This window comes from Sciurus carolinensis, chromosome 2, assembly GCF_902686445.1.
Source record: "Sciurus carolinensis chromosome 2, mSciCar1.2, whole genome shotgun sequence".
NCBI lineage: Eukaryota > Metazoa > Chordata > Mammalia > Rodentia > Sciuridae > Sciurus > Sciurus carolinensis.
The window spans coordinates 88,368,591-88,387,860 of record NC_062214.1 but is presented as its reverse complement, the minus strand read 5'-3'; the positions used below and the strand labels follow the sequence as shown (position 1 = coordinate 88,387,860).

Genomic DNA, 19,270 nt, shown 5'->3' with positions numbered 1-19,270 from the left:
GGAGGTGGATATACTGTCATAAGCGCCTGTCCTCAAACACACCCAGACGCACTGAGTCAGGGCCGTCCACGGTGGCTCCAGAGTGTCGCCTTCCCAGCTTGTCTCCCAGGCCTGGCGCTGAGACGACCACGGCTGTCTGATGCAAGGAAGTCAACTTGGTTTGGTCTCCTTCCTGTCCCTGTCATTCCTCTGTCAAGGAAACCAGGCCTCCCACCCGTGTGCCAGGCTGCCGAACACTGCACTTGTGTGATCGTGACCTATCAGAGCCAGAAAAGGGGCCTCCTAAATCTTGTTAAAAACATAGATTCTCGGACTCCACCCAGGACCCATGAATCAGAATCTCCAGGGGTGGGGCCGGGGAATCTGGACACAAGGACCCAAAGTAGGAGAATCATGGCTATATTAACCCTTTTATTTTGGGGTCAGGGAAGCCAGGACTCAGAGAGGCGTCCTCCGCCCTGCTGCTGGAGGCCCGTGAGCCTGGGGCCCTGGAAAGCCCCTCTCTGGACGTCACCTGGGTTGTGGCTGCTGCTTTTCCCAGCACTGTCCCCATGCCACCTTTCCCCCACCCCCCGCCCTTGCCTCAGCCTTAGAATCTCTAGAAACTCTGTACAATGGAAGTGGCTGTGAACGGGTGTGCAGAGGCCTTCTGGAAACGCAGGCTCTGCTCTCAGACTTCCTGTGTCTTACAATGTTATCTTCAGAATAGGAAACTTTGCCCCATTTTTGCAACGCACATCCTTCGCCTGAGAGTCGGTGGTGGTGCCGGCCAGCCAGGGCGGGTCACTTCTCAGGCCCAGGCGGGGAGTTGTTCCGAGAGCGATGCAAGGAAGGCCGTGCTCCCTGCTACCCACAAGAACAAACAAACAGACGGTTTAGCAAAAATAATTCATGTTGACTGGACTCGTCAGGAGTATTTGTCTCAGTTCCTCTGGCCTGGTGGTACCAGAGACAGGGGTCCCTCCTTAGGGACAGCTACTGGTGAGGCCCCACCCTGCTGGGTGACCTCAGGTGGTTTCTGCTCTCCAAACTCAGGTTCCTGTTTTGTGAAGGGAAGAGGTTGGGCTAAATGACCTCCGGCCTTGACACTTGGCGGTTCCCCCAAATCCTTTAGGTTTCCCAGGTTTCTCTTAGGGATAAGCATGCTGTTGCTATTCCACAGCACCCTGTACTTTTCAGAGTCTTTCCCTGAGACATTCTTGCATGACCCACTGGGGTGGTGGGCAGCTTCCCCAGGCCACAGAGCCCATTCTGAGCCAGGAGCAGGGAGGCGACTCAGAATGGACAGGAGCAGGGCTTTCTGCAGGCTTGCAGTTAGTTCAGGCCCGGCTAGCACTTGTTGCTATGGGCCAGTGGCAAGGAATGTTGATGGTGCTCTTCCAGGCTGAGGAGGGTTATTTTGGTTTGAGGGAAACAATAATGTGTGTAGAGCCCACTAAATAACTTGATACTGACCAGGAGGAATGGTGTTTGCAGAAACAAGAGTCTCCCTGGTTCCCTTAGACATGCTGGTTATCTTCTGCTCACTTTGACCTCCAGCACTTCCCACACAGTGATTGATTCCTCCTGCGAGCTTGCATTGGTGTGTCTCTGCACACAGTAGGCCTTCACCAAGCGAGAGCAGAGCCCAGTCTCCTGAGCAAAGCTCTTCTCACATCCAGCAGCACTTCTGTTGGCTGGAAACCAAACCCACAATGAGTGGTTCTTGAAAACATCCTACCCACTCTTTCCCTTCAGGGAATTTTCTTGCAGGGTTTCCGGGTGGAGCTCCCCATGTTCGAGACCTGGGCAGAGTGGCTCTTGTGGCTGCCCGTGCAGGAGGGGCTCTTGGGAAGGTTGAGATGGCCAGACTCCAGAAAGAATGACCTGTGCGGAAGTGACTCTTGGTGGGTCTTGATGAAGAAGTGCGTCGGTTTGCCTGTGTTAGTGTGCGTGCTGCAGGAAGGGGACAGATGGACCGAACCCATGCTCAGATTCCACACGATGGGCGAGGAAGCCTTCCCATCAAACTGCGTGACCCATGAAGGCGTCCGCGCCAGGAAGTCCATGTGGTGGCCTGCGTTGTGGCCAGGCTCAACCTCAGCGTTTCTGTTGATAAGCATTTTGGAAGCCCATGGGGGCGTGCAGAGGAGTTGGTAGCGGGAGGGAGAGAGAGGTGTCCGCCAGCATGCTGGGCTTCCCTGCCGTGAAGGGTGCTCTACCCCAGGGACACAGCAGGTTGGCCCTGCCAGCCTTGGGATCCCCTTCTGAGGCTGGCTCCTTCGCCCAGCGGTGCACCAGGGTTTTGGTGAGCTAGATGTCTGAAATGCCCACGAGGGAGGCAGCCGCAGGGGCCACCGTGGGCAGCAGTCTCGGGGCTCAGCCGAGCACTCCTGGGCCTAGGCGACAGAGAGTGGTGGAGAAGAGCAACTTCCTGGCCTGGAGGCTGGGCCCAGCTCCCCACCCCACGTCAGCACCCCACTCGGAGGGGCTCCACTTCCTCAGGGGTCCATAGATTGGAGGACTGTGGGGTAGCGCCAGGACAGGGACACCCTGGGGAGACTGGCGGCTCTGGGTCTCCCTGGCTGGGCGCCAGCCCCCACGTGCCCAGAGACTCAGGCAGTTGCTCCTGACTCGGTGCCCTTAGGGACCCGCCCAGCCGGAACCTGCCAGTTCCCCGTCAGTGCCGCCTCCCCAACTTGGCAGGGCTGTCTCCTCGGCTGGAGCAGCCCTCGGTATTTCCAGCTTGGCCACCTGCCCGCCTCTCTGGGGCCTTGCAGTCTGTCCCTCTTGGGCCGGGACCAGGGCACCCTCTCAGCTGATGGCTTCACGAGCAGGCCCTCTGCGCCCTGCGCTTCTCTGTGGGTCCTTCTCCTTGCTGCGTTATCCCCGAGTGGAGCTTGTGGCCACCTCCAGGAGAAAACCTGGGGCCAGGCTAACTTGTAAATCACCAAGGAGGCCACAAGCAGGTGACCTTGGTTGCCCACTGCAGTGACGCCTGAAGGATTCCACAGGGGTGGCCCCTCCCAGCCTGCTGTCACTGGGAAATGCCTGAGCTGGCAGGGTCCCCTGGACAAATGCCTTAGGAACGCTGCTTCTTTAAGACACACAGATAGCTGGGTGGCACGCTGGCTTGCAGAGGCACAGGCCACCGCGCCTTCCCGAGTAGCCTCTGCTTGCCAGAGGAGCGCCGAAGAGGCTCAGCCGTCCCAGGAACTTTTTTTTTCCAGACACACAGAGAATATGGATGTCTGAGGACTCCTTACCAGCTCAGGCCTTCAGGGGGGTGGACACTACCTAAACCAGGTTTTGTGATTTTCTTTTCAAACGCCATAGGCTGGGATGCTAGCCGGTGGTGTTTCCTGTTAGAGGTCACTCAGAGATCTGCTTTAGTGAACAGATAAGAGCGATTTGTAATTGGTATGCCAGTTGTTTATACAGTGCTAGTCGGATAAACAGTTCTCCTGAGCCTTATTTATATTTTGCATTTGTTTATCTGAACTTTTTTTTTTTTTTTAACTCCAACCCAGCTGCTTTCGGAATTATTATAAACTCTAGATTTATGAGTCCTAATTATTGGTACTTATTGCATATGCACAATAATTCATCTTGGCAGTATGCGTGCTTTATCCAGAAGCCTCAGTGTTTGGGGGAAGGGAAGCAAAGATGAAAGTGTTCCTTTTTCCCCAGAGTATCAATGTCATAGAAAGATTGGGGTTAAATCATTTGTCTTATCAGGTCAAAAGCGAACATAAGATATGGAGTAGACAAAGCCTGAGGTTGCAGGCCTGTGTGAGGCCCTGGATTTATCCCCAGCACCCCTCCCTCACACACACACTCACACACAGAGACCTTCCCTAGGTACTCAAGGGAGCTGAGTCCCTGGAGCCCGCAGATTGACTGGCTCAGTGTACACTCAAGGGGAGACTGTGTTACTGTGGGGTGTGTATGGGACCAGTGGAGAAAGATGACCAATAGGATACTTGATGACAGTTACCAGCAGCAATCAATGTTCATCCTTGCTTATGATGTCATAAGTTACTTCTGTTATTTTTGTCCTTCTCTGATATCATGGCTTAATTATTTTTATTTATTTATTTTACCTGAGACAGGATCTTGCTAAGTTGTTGAGGCTGGCCTCAAACTTGAGATCCTCATGCCTCAGCCTCCTGGGTTGCTGGCATTACAGGCATGCGTCACTATGCCTGGCTCCTGGCTTGGATTCTGACATTCATCCAGCTAGCCTCAACCATTCAGCACTACTGCTGACATTAGGTACCCATTCTAACTTATATCTTAAAGGAGGAAAAGACCTCTGTTACCTTTAGGAATTCAAGATACTGACTTGCAGGATGTGTGTGTGTGGAGGGGTAGGGCTGGAGAGCTGTGCTCTGTTCTCCCAGTTGGTTATCATCTGGGTACATTCCACATCAAGCTGGTCACCTTGTTTCTTGGGGGTTTTGCCCATGCAAAGGCCTCCCAAAGTCTTGACCCAAAGAGGTGGCATGCTTCCATCTCAGCCCGAAGACACTGGGATGACATCAACAAGCCCAAGCTTCAGCTGTCCCCTCAGCTTTGTGTGGCAGAGGGCCTTATCCCCATTTCACAGACCAGGAAACTGAAGCATATTGTGACTTCATGCAGATGGTGGTGACCAGGTCGGGTTGGTGCTGTGGAATGACTTGGGAAAGGAGACTTGGAGTGTTTGGGTTTTCTGCTGTTATTTTTAACTCTGGTTTTAAACGTCCTTTCTTGCAGCAGTGGCCACAAGACAGGGCTGGGATGTTGTAAGACGCTTGATGTAACTAAAAGCGTCTGGCCTGCGAGTTCCCGAGTTCCCACCCGCCCGAGGAGGAAGTGGTCAGGTGGCCAGGAATGCAACCTGCGCCTCCCAGATTAATTAATGATTGAGAGCTGGCCCCTGGCCAGGCGGAGCCAGAGAGGGACACCGAACAAAGAGTGGTGGTGAACTGCAGTGCGGGAAGCACAAGTTTGACTTTGCCTGTGGCTAAAAGGGAAATTCACAATGGCCATGATTTATGCTGAATTACTCAGGATCCTCCTTCGTGGGCCCTCTTGGGCCTGTGCTCTAGGAATGCAGATGCTGACCTCGGAGGGCCGCTGGTGCCCATGGGGAAGGGAGGGGGAGGGATGGGGAGGTGGAGGAGGTGCCAGTCACGCCCTGGGACCTCAGGGAGAGGGACTGTGCTGGCTTCCTGTTGGAACTCCATTTAGGCGAGAAGTAACTAGCTTTGGAGTCCACGACCCTGAGTTTGAATTCTGGATTACTGGATGTGTGACTTTGGTCCATTTCCTCTATAAATTTTTACCTGCCTCCTAGGATTGTTCTTGGTGTAAATGAGATGGGATAGGGTGACAGTAGGTGCCTCGTAGGGACTGGATTCCCATAGGATGACTGGAGATGAGGTCAGAGGAATGACTCCGCCATGGCAAAGGGGGGCACCTGCCATCGATCTCGGCTAACTCCTGCTGCGCCAGACCTGCCAGCTGCCTGCTACTTGCCAGGGTCGAGCCCCAAGAGCCCTGTAAGGCTTCCCTGTGATTCAGGAAAGGTACTCCTTCCTCCCAACTGTCACACAGGCCCCTGGGCTGCACATAACCCTGCAGAGGGGAAGAGAGTCCCAGAGGGCACTTGGCCATGGCTATCATTTGGGTTCAGCCCAGGTGTCTCCTTGGGCTTTTTATCTTTTCAAGAAGAAATCAAGGATCATGAACTGGATCATGGAAAATGAGGCAGATGCCTCTCTTTGCTGAAAAATTAGCCTCGGGGGTAGACCCGAGAGAAGCACAGCTGACCGATGAGACCATTGCTGTCACACTACTGCCACTTTGGCTTGAGTCACTCAGTGTGCCCCTGTGTATCCAGACACAGAGTGAAGAATTACTCTGACAAATATGAAGCTGGCTCCCAGGCGATGGCTGCCCTTCTTCCGATGCCTGGTGGAAGGCGTTGGCAGTGGAAGGAGATCGGATCCACCTCCTCATTAGTCTGGGGCAGTCCCCCAACCTATCAGAGCTGATATTCCATAACCCAAAATGGGGCCATTTCTGAGTGAACTTGGAGGGTGGGGAGACCCTCCAGTCAGAAAGAGCATCCTTCCCTTACCATCTGTCAGCAGGACAGAACCGACCTCTGGCCTGGGCTACCCAGGGCTACAGGGACCATGCTTGTCCTCTTGCCTTGGAAACCAGGCTTGGACTTGGGTTTGAGGCATGGCGCAGGGGCTCCGTGGGGTTGGCCCAGCAGGATGGATGAACTGCTGGGCTGCCTCCTTCCCCTGCACCAGCCGCCCATCGAACAGACCAGTTCTTTCCAGGCAGCCTGGGAGCCAGGGCATGGGCATGGCTGGTGCCAGACAGCTTCCACTCACCTGCACAGTAGCACAGCCCCGAGCTGTAGACAGGTCACCGTGGCAGAGCCAGGAGCTGCCAAGCTCGTAGTCATTTTGCAACATTTTTGTAGAGAACATTTAAATCTCATGTTACTGCATTCTGTCCAGCAAATACTAGTATTTAATTGTGGATTAATGATCTCTCTAGTCAATATTAGCTTTTGGCTTATTATAAAGCACTCCTGTTTGTTCCAGAAATATGTAAGAACAATTCAAGCAACCCTCGCTTTACGAAAATCCCCCCTGTAGGAGTCGGCGTTCACTGTAGAGGCATGGATTGTGTATCTTTGTGCTAAAAAGGGATATTTTAAAGAAAAGAATTTAATGCAAGAATTATTTTACAATTGAATGCCCCACCTCTGCTACTTTAATTTTGAGGTATTTATTCCAAACTGCATCTTAAGTGTAAATTAAGGCAGGTGCCTTTGACTTGTAAAGGTCACACCTAATGTCTGGTTGGTAAAAAGCAGCAGGCTGGGGTTAGATGAGACTTAGGTTTTTAGAGCTTTGCAAATAAGAAAACCAGCTCTGCCCCCTCGTTCTTTGGCTCTTCCGTTCAAAGCTGTACTTTCTCTTCCTTCACCCTCACAGACATGCAAGCCAGAGAAATGAAGTCCATCTTCACCGACAGACAAGATGACAGGCGTGGCTAGGCTTTAGGCAATTTTTTTTTTTTTTTGCCACTGAAACAAGACTTGTGTCTGTATAGTGAGCTGGTGTGACATTCCACTAGCAAGGTCACCTCATGGAAGTTAGCAATAGGGACAGTGCTTCTCCCCGCTGCCTTACTGTTCCAGTCTCTGAGCATCGGTGGTGTCATCTGTGGCTGGGCCTTTTCAAGTGTGTGGGTGGGGAGGGGGACCAGATGATTTCCCCGTGGTTCTTTTCCAGTCCTTGGATCTCAGATGCTCTCCACTCCACTGCTCAGAGCACCTTTGTTAGGTACTGGTCCCCGGTCCCCCGAGGAAAGGAAAAGATGGGGCTGGCTCTGGTCACTTTCCACCATGCTCCTAGATGCTGTGACCCCTGAGAACTAAGACAGACTGAATGAGGGCAAATATCAGGTACTTTGCTTCTGTGGCTCTATATTGGGTCTAAATAGAAGTCTGAGGCAGGAGGTTTGCCAATAAAACTCAAATTGCCTTTGAGAAATAAAAGAAAAATGGAGGTCTTGTCTTTGTTTTATCACAAAACAAAGCCGGCCCTGAATCTTCCAACTCTGGGAACCTGCAGGATGGGGACTTGAAGCCTACTGCCACCTGCCACACACCAGCAAGCCCTAAACCCCTTCCATACCCAGGCTATCCCTTTCTGAACCCCCAAAGGGCCGTTTTTGTTCTCTGTGGCCTTGATTCACCAGGAAGCCTGGGTTGGGTCCAGTTGGTCAAGTTTGGCACTGAGAGCCTGAGATGAGGACCCAGGCTCAGCCTGACCCCAGAGCGGCCCTAATGACCAGCATGCTCGCTCGTGAGAATCCAGCCATTCAGCCAGGAGCAGTGCAGGCCCACAGGCCAGGAGGATTTGGGGGCCCTTCCCTCTCATAAATGCCACCTCTTCTTGGGGATTGAGGGTCCAGGCTTCATTTTCTCACACAAATATCGTGTTATTTCAGAATCTTTCCAGGGGTAGCAATAAAAGCCAGGCTTTCCCACCCCAGGTGGTCTCTGAGTAAGAAAACAAACAAACATGGCCAGCATCTGACTCCAGGAGACAAAGGAGGCCTTGGAATGGGAGCAAAGTTCAGAGGCTTTTGTTGCAGACACTGGTTCCCTTTCAGAACCTGGGCTGGCTTCCTAAACCGTTTACCTCCTCTGTCTCCTTTGCAGGCATTTCTCACCTCTTCACTCCGCTTCCCTCCCTGCTTCCTTCACCTGGGGGCCTTCCTCCCGGAGGCTGAGGGGCTTCCCTGCCCTGTGTCCTAGGTCCTCTTTTTCTTAAGCTTTCTTAAGCTGCTGGGGCTTCCTTTGGAGCTTCTAGAGTAGTTTAATCTATCAGCTCTTGGGCGGAGGTGACTCTAATACCAGCCTTGGTCACCAGCCTCTGTGTGGCTCTTTGGATCTCAGCAGCCTGCAGAGCCTGGTCAAAAAAGCCACACTGCCTGGGCCTGAGGAAGCTGGAGCAGTCCTGCTGGGAGGGGACCATCTCTGGGAGGGCAGGTCGAGATGCCACAGATGGAAGGCAGGCCCCAGATGTCCTCTGGCTGGAGTGGCAGGGCTGGTGGGCTCCTGGGGCGACTGCCCATGGAAGAGACGTCGAACAGGACTGTGCCCTCGGGCCTGGGCAGAGCTTGCTTTGTGTCAGGGCTGCCGTACAAGTTCATCTTTTCAGGATTTGTGTGAATACTGCACAAGATAAAAGAATGGAAACCTTACCCACGGCAGCCCAGGCTGACACTTTGTTCAACAGAGAGGTGGGCCGAGCCAGCCAGGGTCAGGGCGCCAAGGCTGAAAGGAAGGCCTTTCTGCAGGGCCTCTCACGTCCGTCCCTCTGGAGGAGGCCGCTTACCGCCTGGCCAGGCAGCTGCCGACGGTCATGATACCCTGATGTCTCCTGGACCCCTCTGGGCGGCACCTCTGAGGGACACAGAAGAGCAGAGGGAGGGATGAAGCAGGATGAAGGGCCCTGGAGAAAGGGCAGGTGTGAGGGTGGCTGGGGTCCCCGCTGCACTGCTGTGTGGCCTCTCGTGCTGGGGTCTGCCCTGAGAATGGGGTGACTCCATCTTCTGGGGGCTCGTGAGGTTCTGAAGGGAGAGTGAACAGACAGCACCCAGCCACAGGCACCTCCTGCCCTCTAGGGACACAACCAGGGCCCGTGGCCTTTCCCTAGACCAGTGGTCCTTACTGCCACACGTCTAGAAAATGCTCCTTTTTGTATTTTGAAGGGGTGGAATATTTGAGTGTGAGGGAGAAACTAAACTCGAGAGCCCCAAAATGTATATGTTCACAGGGCTGCACGAGGGGCCCCACAGAGGGCGGATTGGGGACTGGGGGTATTTGAAAAGCCCCAGGATCCTCCAAGAAGGTGGGAGGGGGCTAAGATGGCCACGTCTGAGGGTCCCCCATTTTGGAGGTGCTGGGGATCAAACCCAGAGCCTAGAGCCTGCCAGGCAAGTGCTGTCCCACTGCTACACCCGCAGCCAAGAGACTACCCCCGTAGCCACTGACTACACTCTTAGCATCCCATCTCTGTGTGGCCCCCACATGACCGTCTGGAGTTGGACATGGCTGGATGATTATAGCATTGTTATTGTGACATTACCCTGATGTCCTCTGGAGTTTTGCAGCCAGAGGAGTAATGCAAAAAGTCCCCTGTCTCTAAGCATACATAGACAGGAACTCATCCCAGTTGTGCAACTTCCTAGCCAATGACTCTGGGCACATTACTTGACCTTCAGGCTTCAGTTCCCTTATCTTAAAATGGGATTGACAAGAGGATGAGCAGCATGTTGACAAAGTGCATTTAAAGTACTCAGTGCTGGGCAAGGTGGTGCACACCACCTGTAATCCCAGCGGCTCAGGAGGCTGAGGCAGGAGGATCGTGAGTTCAAAGCCAGCCTCAGCAACTTAGCGAGGCCCTAAGCAACTTAGTGAGACCCTGTTGCTAAATAAAATATATATTTATAAACAGGGGCTGGGAATGTGGCTCAGTGGTTAAGTGCCCCTAGGTTCAATCCCTGGTACCAATAAATAAATAAATAAAGTGCTTCGTGCTCAGCCTGGCCTTTGGTAAAGGTTTGTAACTGTTGACTGGATTATGACATTATTAATATTTCCATTGTTATTTCTCCCTGATATTCAACTCCATTGGCACACCTTATCTTTGCTGGTGTTATTACCTAATGGGAATCCCGTTCTGAACTGTGCAGGCTGAGCCAATCTATTAAAATTTGTGTAAATAATACAGAGAGATAAACCTGCATGGTGGTAAGAACACAAGTGATAAAAATAGCTATTAACTTATGGCGTGCTTATTTGAAATCAGGCATTATTTGATGCACTTGAAATTAATCCCAGGGCCCCAGTGAAGGAGCCAACGATTGCAGCCTCGGTTTAGGAAACTGAGGCCCAGAGTGGTGCAGTCCCCTGCCCAAGGCTTCAGAGCCGAGACTCACAGGCAGGCAGAACCTGTGCTCCTGATCCGCCCTGTGCGGGAGGCACCGCTGGCCCCAGCTGGACTGCTCATTTCCACCGTGACCTTGGCCAGCCGCACTACCTCTTGGGGCTTCAGCTTTTGCACCTCAGCCTGAGGACTGCCTCACACTCCTTGTCTTGGGAGTAACATCCCCCAGCAATCCAGCTGAGGTCCGTCTGGATTGTGCCAACCAGCCATGGCCCCCTAAGCCCGGTGTGGTGGTGCACGCCTCTAATCCCAGCAGCTAGAGAGGCCGAGTCAGGAGGATTGCAAGTTCAGGGCCAGCCCTGGCAATTTAGTGAGAACCTGTGTCAAAATAAAAAGGGCGAGGGATGGAGGTCACGGGCAGAGCTCCCCTGGGCTCCGTACCCAGTACTGGGGGGAAGAAAAGCCCCTGAGGTGGACCCTGTGCAGGCAGCAGCAGTGGTGGCCAGACCGCCCGTGATGTAATGACCGATTAGGAACTTCCTCTTGGAAGCCCAGCTTCCTCTAGGAGCCAGAGGTGCTGGAGCTCAGTGGGGGCGGGGAGGGTGGGTGGGAGCAACCGAGAGGAAACTCCTGTCAGCTGGGCCGGCGTTTGGCCCGGGTTCAGCAGAGAAGCTCACTTTAAGCTGCTGACCATTAACATGGCCCTGTGCACATTCCTCTGCTCTACTGCCACAGCCCGGTGGGTAAAGCACTGGCGTCCCCTCCCTCCACCAGGAAAGAAAGCTTCTTCTAGTTAATGCTGTGTCTCTCAACTTGCTGCAAAACCTGAAGCCATTTCTGCAACTCAAAACGACAAAGGAGGGTTCAGTGGAAACTCCTTTTTTCCTCTAGGTTTGATAACAAAAACTACTTATCTAATGGGCAAACAAGGCTTTAAAAGGGGTGTTAGGTTAACCAGATGCAGGGCCACGTAATTATTCCCAGGCCTGGGAGCCCCAGATGAAAAGCTGCCGGTTGGGCAGGAACTTGAAGCCACAGGCATGACATGGGACAGAAAAAAAGAGTTTTCCAGGAGGGCAGGAGGCCCCTTGGTTCAGCCCTGTGAAAGGGGAAGGGCAAGACCTGAATTCCTAATCTGGCTCAGCCACCAACTTGCTGGTTGACCCTGGGTAAGTTGCTTAACGTCTCTGGTCATCTGAGAGCCCACGTCTGTCTTCACAGCTCTCTCTGGGGGATCTGTTCACCCGCCTTTGTATCAGGCTCATTCATTTGTGGCTGACCAGGCCTGTTCATCCAGCCCCAGGAGAGGGAGGGAGGTTGTGGAGGCCTGGATGGGTATGGAGCAGCAGCAAAGACTTGGAGCGTGGTGGGCACAGGCCAGCCAGCCAGACCCCTGGAGACCAAGAGGACACAACCTGGCCTCCTGCAAGTGCTCTATGCCTTCGCATCTAGGGCTTTTCAACACTGACCTGAGCACATTTCTGGTTTATTCAGAGGATGGCCAAGTCCAGGGTCATTGGCCAAGTACAGGAAAATTCAAGGCAGCGCCCTGCGCCCTCTGGAGCACGCGGCCCGCGGGGAGCGCTCAGGAACTCCTGCCCTTTGTTTTGACAGAAAACTGCTGATTCAAAGAAGCTGAAGGCTTTTCTTGGGATTTCAGCTCTCCTGCCTCCCCCAGACTGCAGCCGACCCCCTCGGCGCCCCAGCACCCGCACACAATTACACGTCGGGCTCTGGGCACCCTTGCTGGGCAGAGAGGCCAAGGGGAAGGTGTGCCAGCCGTTGGAGGGGCTGGATTCTGTGCTGGGGACAAGGCCTATTGTTGGGGACAGGGCCTCCTGCCCTGCACAGGCATCCACCACCCTCTGGTGGCAGGAATGTGGGCGCCACTGGGAGGGAACTGGCGGTCCCTTGGCTGCTGGGAGGCCTGCTGAGGCCACTCTAGGACAGACCCAGGGACAATGAAATTCACAGCTGAGTGTTGAGGTCCTGACTTTGTGTGTAGCGAGTTCCCACTGTTGCAGTCAAGACAGCGAACACCGCCATCGCTCAGAAGCGTCCCTCATGCCCCTTCCAGGTCTTCCTGCTCCTCGGGGGCTCACTGTTCTGATTTCTTTTCTTCTTCTTTTCTTTCTTTCTTTTATGTATTCATTTTTCTTTTCCCAGTGCTGGGATGGAACCTGGGACCTTGCACATGCTAGGCAAGGCTCTGCCCCGGGGCCGCACTGTCCGTGCTCTACTGCCAGAGCTGCTTCGCCCACCCAAGAGCAGATGCGAGCGCTCCTCTCACTCGCGGGATGCTCTGGGGGCCATCCTCCATGTGGCGTGTTCCACTCGTTCGTTCCCTCTCCATTGCTCAGTAGTGTCCCGGGAGAAGGAGGTGCCTCCTTGCTTATCCATCCCCCTTTTGATGGACATCTGGGTTGGCTCCTGGTTGGGGGTTATGACTGGAGCTGCTTGAACATTCACTAAATCCCAGGCATTTAGGGCTGCGAATTCAAGTAACGACCTCATTGCTCAGATGGGAAGACTGAGGCCAGAGAAGGGAGGTGACCTGCTGGATCAGGGCCAGGAGCCAGGACTTCTACTCCCTAGACCCAGTGCCTGTCCTCCTCCCCATCAAACTCTCCCAGCGGGACCCGGTGTCTGGCTGGGAACTAGGCCAGGCCTTGAGCAGGGGGTAGTGAGCGGGAGTTTCGGTCAGACCTCGGTCATCTTTGATGTTGTTCACTCGGGTCTGACTCCCTGGTATTTATTTGCAATTAGAGAGCTGGTTCCTAATTAGGCTGGTGGCTGTGGGAGATGGCGGGACCATCGCCTTAGAGCCACAAGGAGAAAAGGATCCTTCTGCAGGAGGCTGTCCCCTTGTGTCCTGAGCAGCAGCCCAGACTGTGGGTGAAAGACATGGTGGGTCTGCCGGGGGAGGTGCTGGGGACAAGGGCACCGGAGTCCCTGCCTCTCACGTGCAGCACTGCAGGGGCTTGTCAGCTTGCTTGTCCAGGGCTGCGCATCTGGTTGGTGGTTACAGCCTCGGGTCTGTCTCTGAAATCTTTTGGCTCATGTGAGAAGGGTTAGAGTAGAATTTTAGGGTCTCAAGTTCTGGTCCCTGCTCTGCCACCCCTGCCATGTGTCATCAGACAAGTCACTCTATACCCTCCGGGGCACAAGGTCATTAGACTCCATTAGTGTTTCCCACAGGCCAGTCTCAGAATTCAGTTTTCCTTGGTTCATGACAAAGAAAATTAAAGTGAGGTAGAAAATAAGTCCACACAGGACGAAATGAAGCAGCGATAACCCTCTGTCATTTCCACCACCCCCTATTTAAATAAGGATTGCTTTGTGGGGGCCCCACGTGTTGGATCCCACTAGATGAGATGATATCAGCGACCCTCAAGCTCTGCAGCCAAGAGACCAGTCAGAGACCCAAGTCCTTGCCCACCACCTTGCACTGCCCCAGGCTTGCTGTGGGGTGGGGACAGTGTGCAGACTGTACTTTATGTCACCCCTCCTTCCCTTTTAGGATGTTCCCAGAGCATCTATCCTTTGGGATAGATGCAACCTCAGGGCAGACAGAGAGGATGGAGACCCAACCCTTCCTACCTGGAGAGTGTGGGGGTCACTGACCAGCAGCACAGTCACCTGTTCAGGTCTGGGGAGGGGCTGACATTTAGATGCCCCAGGAGGGAGGTCAGAGCAGTCTTCCCAGAGGTGACGGTCTGCCTCCCAGAATTTGGGAGACTTGGCCGGGAGCCCAGGCCTGAAGAGGTGCCACCAGTCTGCTCAAACATAAGGGCTAGGGGGATGGGGCCCGGGCCCTCAGGTGGCCCAGTCACTCCTGTCGGGGGTGCTGGGGTCTTGTTGAGGTGGGGGACCCAGAGGAGTGTTTGGCCTGACTGGGATGAAGGGAATGAGAGGAGGGGATAGAAGTGTCACCTGGCCTCGAATTAGAAAGCTTCCTGGAAACTGAGAAGACAAAGTACCCACCCTCCCAGGCCACTCTCTGACTCTGAACTGCTTATTTGCCTGGGTGGAGCTGCTGCTTTAAGGCCAGTGGCCCTCACAGAGCCTCACCTGAGAAGGGATGGTGGAAGGAAGTGGTAAGGCCTCACTCCATGAGCCAATGGGGCGGTCCTGTGGGGGGAGGGGGTGTGTACTCCGCCAGGATGGGTCCTGATGGGACCATGAGAGCACTTGTTGGTCACAGGTGAGGAAACTGAGGCTTAGAAAAGAGGAGGGATTGCTTAGTGCACAGGCTTCAGGGTGGAGTCGCCCTGAAAGCCACCTGGCGTGTGGAGAAGGGCTCCCCACCTCTCTTAGATCGTGGCCTGTTGCCTAGCTGGCTCCAGCATTTTCTTCTGGGCCCATTCCCTCCCCTGCAAGTGGAGCGGCCGTGAAGAAGGCCCCAGCTCACCGAAGGCGCTCAGCCATGCCAGTGGCCTGTCCTGCCTCCCAGCATGCTCCAGGCACCTCTGCTTTGCTATCCCACCTTGCCGAGTCTGGCACATGAACAGAACTCTTGTTGGTTGTTGAGCAGCCTCAGTTTCGTGGCCAGGCTGCCCCGCTACTGCTTTCCTGGCCTTCGTGCCAGAAAGGGGCAATGGCTTGGACATTGGAGTTCAGGATCTGGCTGTTCCCAGCTGCTCACCTGCTGAAACTGGCCTTGTGCCCACTAGCTAAGGGGTGGGTCAGTCGAGGGCATGGAGAGGGACTCTTTCTTTCCCTTCCTCACCATCAGCTGAAACCATGAGGGGCCTAGATGGAGACTCTGAGGCAAAATGATACAGGTTTGGGGCCAGCATGAGGACTTGAATTCCCCATCACACCTGGGGACCTGTGGCTGGCACCTCAGTGCCAAGCAGAGGGCAGCAGGGTGTATGTGTGGGGGAACATTCAGAGGGTCTGCACCAAGCCCAAGGCCCCAGCACAGCAGGTAGCCTACAGGAAGCCCCTGAGGCAGACAGTTTTCTGCTAGGTGGCCAGGTGTGCCTCCTGGTATGTGAGGGTATCAGGGGGCCCTGTCACCCTGCTCCTCTGGGGATTTGAGGCAGTGAAGGGATGAAGGCAACAGAGCTGGCCTCATCCAGGCTCCCAAGTAAAGTTATCAGAAGTATTGTCTTACCTGTTATCTCAGCTATCCTGGAGGCTGAGGCAGGAGGATCACAAGTTTAAGGCCAGCCTCTGCAATTTAGCAAGACCCTGTCTCAATGAAATAAAAAGAGAAGGGGATATGGCTCAGTGACAGATTGCTTGCCTAGCATGCACGAGGCCCTGAGTTCACTCCCTAGCACTACAAAAACAAAAACACAAGTGTCATCTCCCTTGGGTTTGGCTGAACTTTGATCAGTTTCCCTTGGAGAAGCTGAACCATAAAGTGCCCTGCTTTGTTCTCACCAGGCCTCCAGCCAGGAAGCAGGCGTGGCAGGTCACGTCACCTAGCTGGGCAGTCATGGGCGCCTGCCTGCCTGCCTCTCAGAACCGTAAGCTCAAAAGAAAGACCAGATGTCAGAAGGTTTCAGAGTCTGAGGGGCTGGCCACACGTGACGGCAGTGGGCCTGGACTTCTCTGCAGGCCAGGCCAGGCCTGTGTCTGGTTTGCACACCCACAGAGCTGCCCTGAATTGGAGTTTCAGGAGCATCCAGGCCACCCCTTTGCCATCCAGTTGGGAAACTGAGGCCCAGAGAGAAGCAGCACACACCTCAGAGCGGAGAAGCTCCTGAGCCCGCGAGGAGCAGTTTTCTTTAGCACTTAAGGACCCTCAGCTTCTGCTGTAGTTCGGGTGAAAACCTGCATCTCTTGCCAAAATCAACTCAGGTGGAGGTAGACAGTGGGGGAACTGGGAGGCTGAGATGGAGGCTGGGAATGTCATGCAGCCTTGGCACTTTGGAAATGGGGTCTCACTGTGTTGCCCAGGCTGCTCTGGAACTCCTGGGTTCAGGTGATCCTCCTGCCTCCCACATGCTAGGATTACACCCAGCCAGACACCCTTATTTATAACGAGGCCCGCACGGCATCCCACAGCTGCAGGCTGGAAAGGATCTCTGCCTTGCTACCTGGAGTTCCTTCAGGTGATCTCTCCCTAATACTTTACCCTCCCCCTGTTCCCTTGGAGGCTTGGATTAAGGGCTTTGAATCCCAGCCAGGCCTCATTAGTTGTGAGACCCTTGGACAGGCTGTGGGTGTCGTTTTCTGTAGGCCAGAAGGTGTCCTCACAGAGGGAGGACTGGAGTGAGAAGCCTGGTGCTCACACCTGGCAGGTGGAGGGTGCTGCTTTGGGTGTGTGCAGATGTTTGTCTGTCTGGTGGTGTCAGATGCTTGAGGGCAGGAAGGGGATGTGATTGGCGTTGAGCTAGCGCACAGCCGGTGCCCTGGCTTGCACCCTGTACATTCACAGCCTGTTCTCTCCTTTGCCTGGGGGTATACATGTGTGACAGAGGGTCGGGGAGAAGGGAGATGTCCCCTCATCGTATGCTAAATGTCCTGAGCCCTGGCACACAGTAGGCGCTCACACGCCCGCTGAACGTCAGAAACCTTGCCCAGCGCCCCCAGTCCAGACAGCAGAGCCCACTCCACACCCCCAGTAACCCTGCCATGTACCCTATGCTTGTCCAGCAGACGCCAGCATGTCTCCGGACGCCACCAAGCCGAGCCACTGGTGCAGCGTGGCGTACTGGGAGCACCGGACGCGGGTGGGCCGCCTCTACGCGGTGTACGACCAGGCCGTCAGCATCTTCTACGACCTACCTCAGGGCAGCGGCTTCTGCCTGGGCCAGCTCAACCTGGAGCAGCGCAGCGAGTCGGTGCGGCGCACGCGCAGCAAGATCGGCTTCGGCATCCTGCTCAGCAAGGAGCCCGACGGCGTGTGGGCCTACAACCGCGGCGAGCACCCCATCTTCGTCAACTCCCCCACGCTGGACGCGCCCGGCGGACGCGCCCTGGTGGTGCGCAAGGTGCCGCCCGGCTACTCCATCAAGGTGTTCGACTTCGAGCGCTCGGGGCTGCTGCAGCACGCGGCCGAGCCCGACGCCGCCGACGGCCCCTACGACCCCAACAGCGTGCGCATCAGCTTCGCCAAGGGCTGGGGGCCCTGCTACTCGCGGCAGTTCATCACCTCCTGTCCCTGCTGGCTGGAGATCCTGCTCAACAACCACAGATAGCGGCGGCCCAGGGGCGCGCAGGAGGCCGGGCCGCCGCCGTCCGCTCACCTCGAGAGGGGCCGGTGCTCAGAGACGCGGCCCCCACGGACGAAACCCCCCAAATATCATCTACCTAGATTTAATATAAAATTTTATATATTATATGGAAATATATATTATACTTGTAATTATGGAGTCATTTTTACAATGTAATTATTTATGTATGGTGCAATGTGTGTATATGGACAAAACAAGAAAGACGCACTTTGGCTTATAATTCTTTCAATACAGATATATTTTCTTTCTTTTCCTCCTTCCTCTTCTTTATTTTGTTTTTGTTTTGTTTAAGAAAAATGATACAACAGAACTAGGTGGAAAAGCCTGGGTTTGGTGTATGGCTTTTGAAATATTAATGCCCAGACAAAAAGCTACTACCAGTCACTCCATGATAATAAAGTATTCACACCGTAGTTAGTTTTTTTTTTTTTTTTTTTTTTTAAATTTTAAACTGTCTTGTTTTTACGAAGAGGGACACTCAGGGGTTCTGAGTGGGCTTCTGACCCATCAGGGACTTTGAAACTTGACTTCAGAATTTACTGAATTAAAAAGTAGAGGGAATAAATTGAAAAGGGAAGAAGGATACGTTTAGTCTTAGGAGAACCAGAGAAGGGTCTGTTCCTTCCTGCCCTCAGGTTGTGGTAGGGACACAGGATAGGGACCCAGTCAGGGAAAGACAGTATGGCACGGTGCTGCCTAGCCTAGACAGGCTCTCCCAGTGTGATGGAGGAGGCTTCTGCCTTGCCCTGGAGGAACTGAGTCACATGGGGGAAGCTCAGGTCCATGCCTCCCATCTCAGAGCTGGGCAGGAACTAGAAGACAGTATTTTCACCACTCTGGGGAAACAGCCTCAGGAAGTAAGACTGAGACACATTTACCACCTTGTATAACCGCCTGGAGCCCCAGGGCAATGCTCCTCTTGGGGGTCTCGACAGGCTACACCACCACCACCACCACCAGCAGTGAGAAGCTCAGAATCTGTCCCACCGCAGCTCAGCTGTGTTAATGATATATGTAGCAGATGGTGTATTTCATTCAACTTCATAAAAGGGGAATATTGGGGTTCTGGTAGGATGAGTGACTAGCTTATGAAACAAATGAAGGCTGAAATTTCTGTCTGATTGTAGGACCAGAGCCATATCATTAGATCAGTGTTTTCTCCAGATTATTATTATTATTATTAGTGCCAGGGATTGAACCCCGACGGGGGGAGGTGCTTAACCACTGAGCAACATCCCCAACCCATTTTTATTTTTCACTTTGAGACAGAGTCTCATTGAGCTGTTTAGGGCCTCACTAAATTGCTGAGGCTGACTTTGAACTTGCCATCCTCCTGCCTCAGTTTCCTGAACCCCTGGGGTTACAGGCGTAAGCCACCAGGCCCGGCTCCAGAATACCCTTAAAAGATGACCTTGCTAGCCAAAAAGTTAAGGAGAGCATTCCATTGTCTGCCATCTTGAAGATTTGCATTAACAGGAAGTGCTCTGAGAACTCTTTGTATTATCTCTTCACTGCATAATAAACCATCCCCGAATTCAGCAGGTTAACATGGCTAACATTTATTAACTCCCACAGTTCCTGCAGGTTAGGAGTCAGGAGCAGCTTAGCCAAGTGGTCCTGGTTCAGTAA

The 19,270-nt window shown here is 53.8% G+C and overlaps 1 protein-coding gene across 5 annotated transcripts in view; it reads left to right on the top strand.

Moving 5' to 3' along the window:
• Positions 1 to 18,045, top strand: part of Smad6 (SMAD family member 6) — a 71,405-nt gene extending 53,360 nt beyond the window's left edge. For 4 of the 5 annotated variants that reach the window (XM_047542034.1, XM_047542037.1, XM_047542036.1 and 1 more), the window contains one exon: positions 17,061 to 18,045. In XM_047542034.1, the coding sequence (XP_047397990.1) occupies positions 17,061 to 17,605 (545 nt within the window). In that variant the 3' untranslated portion in view covers positions 17,606 to 18,045. The remainder of the gene's footprint in view (positions 1 to 17,060) is intronic. The other variant, XM_047542035.1, reaches the window with a different exon arrangement.
• The last annotated feature ends 1,225 nt before the right edge of the window (positions 18,046 to 19,270 follow it).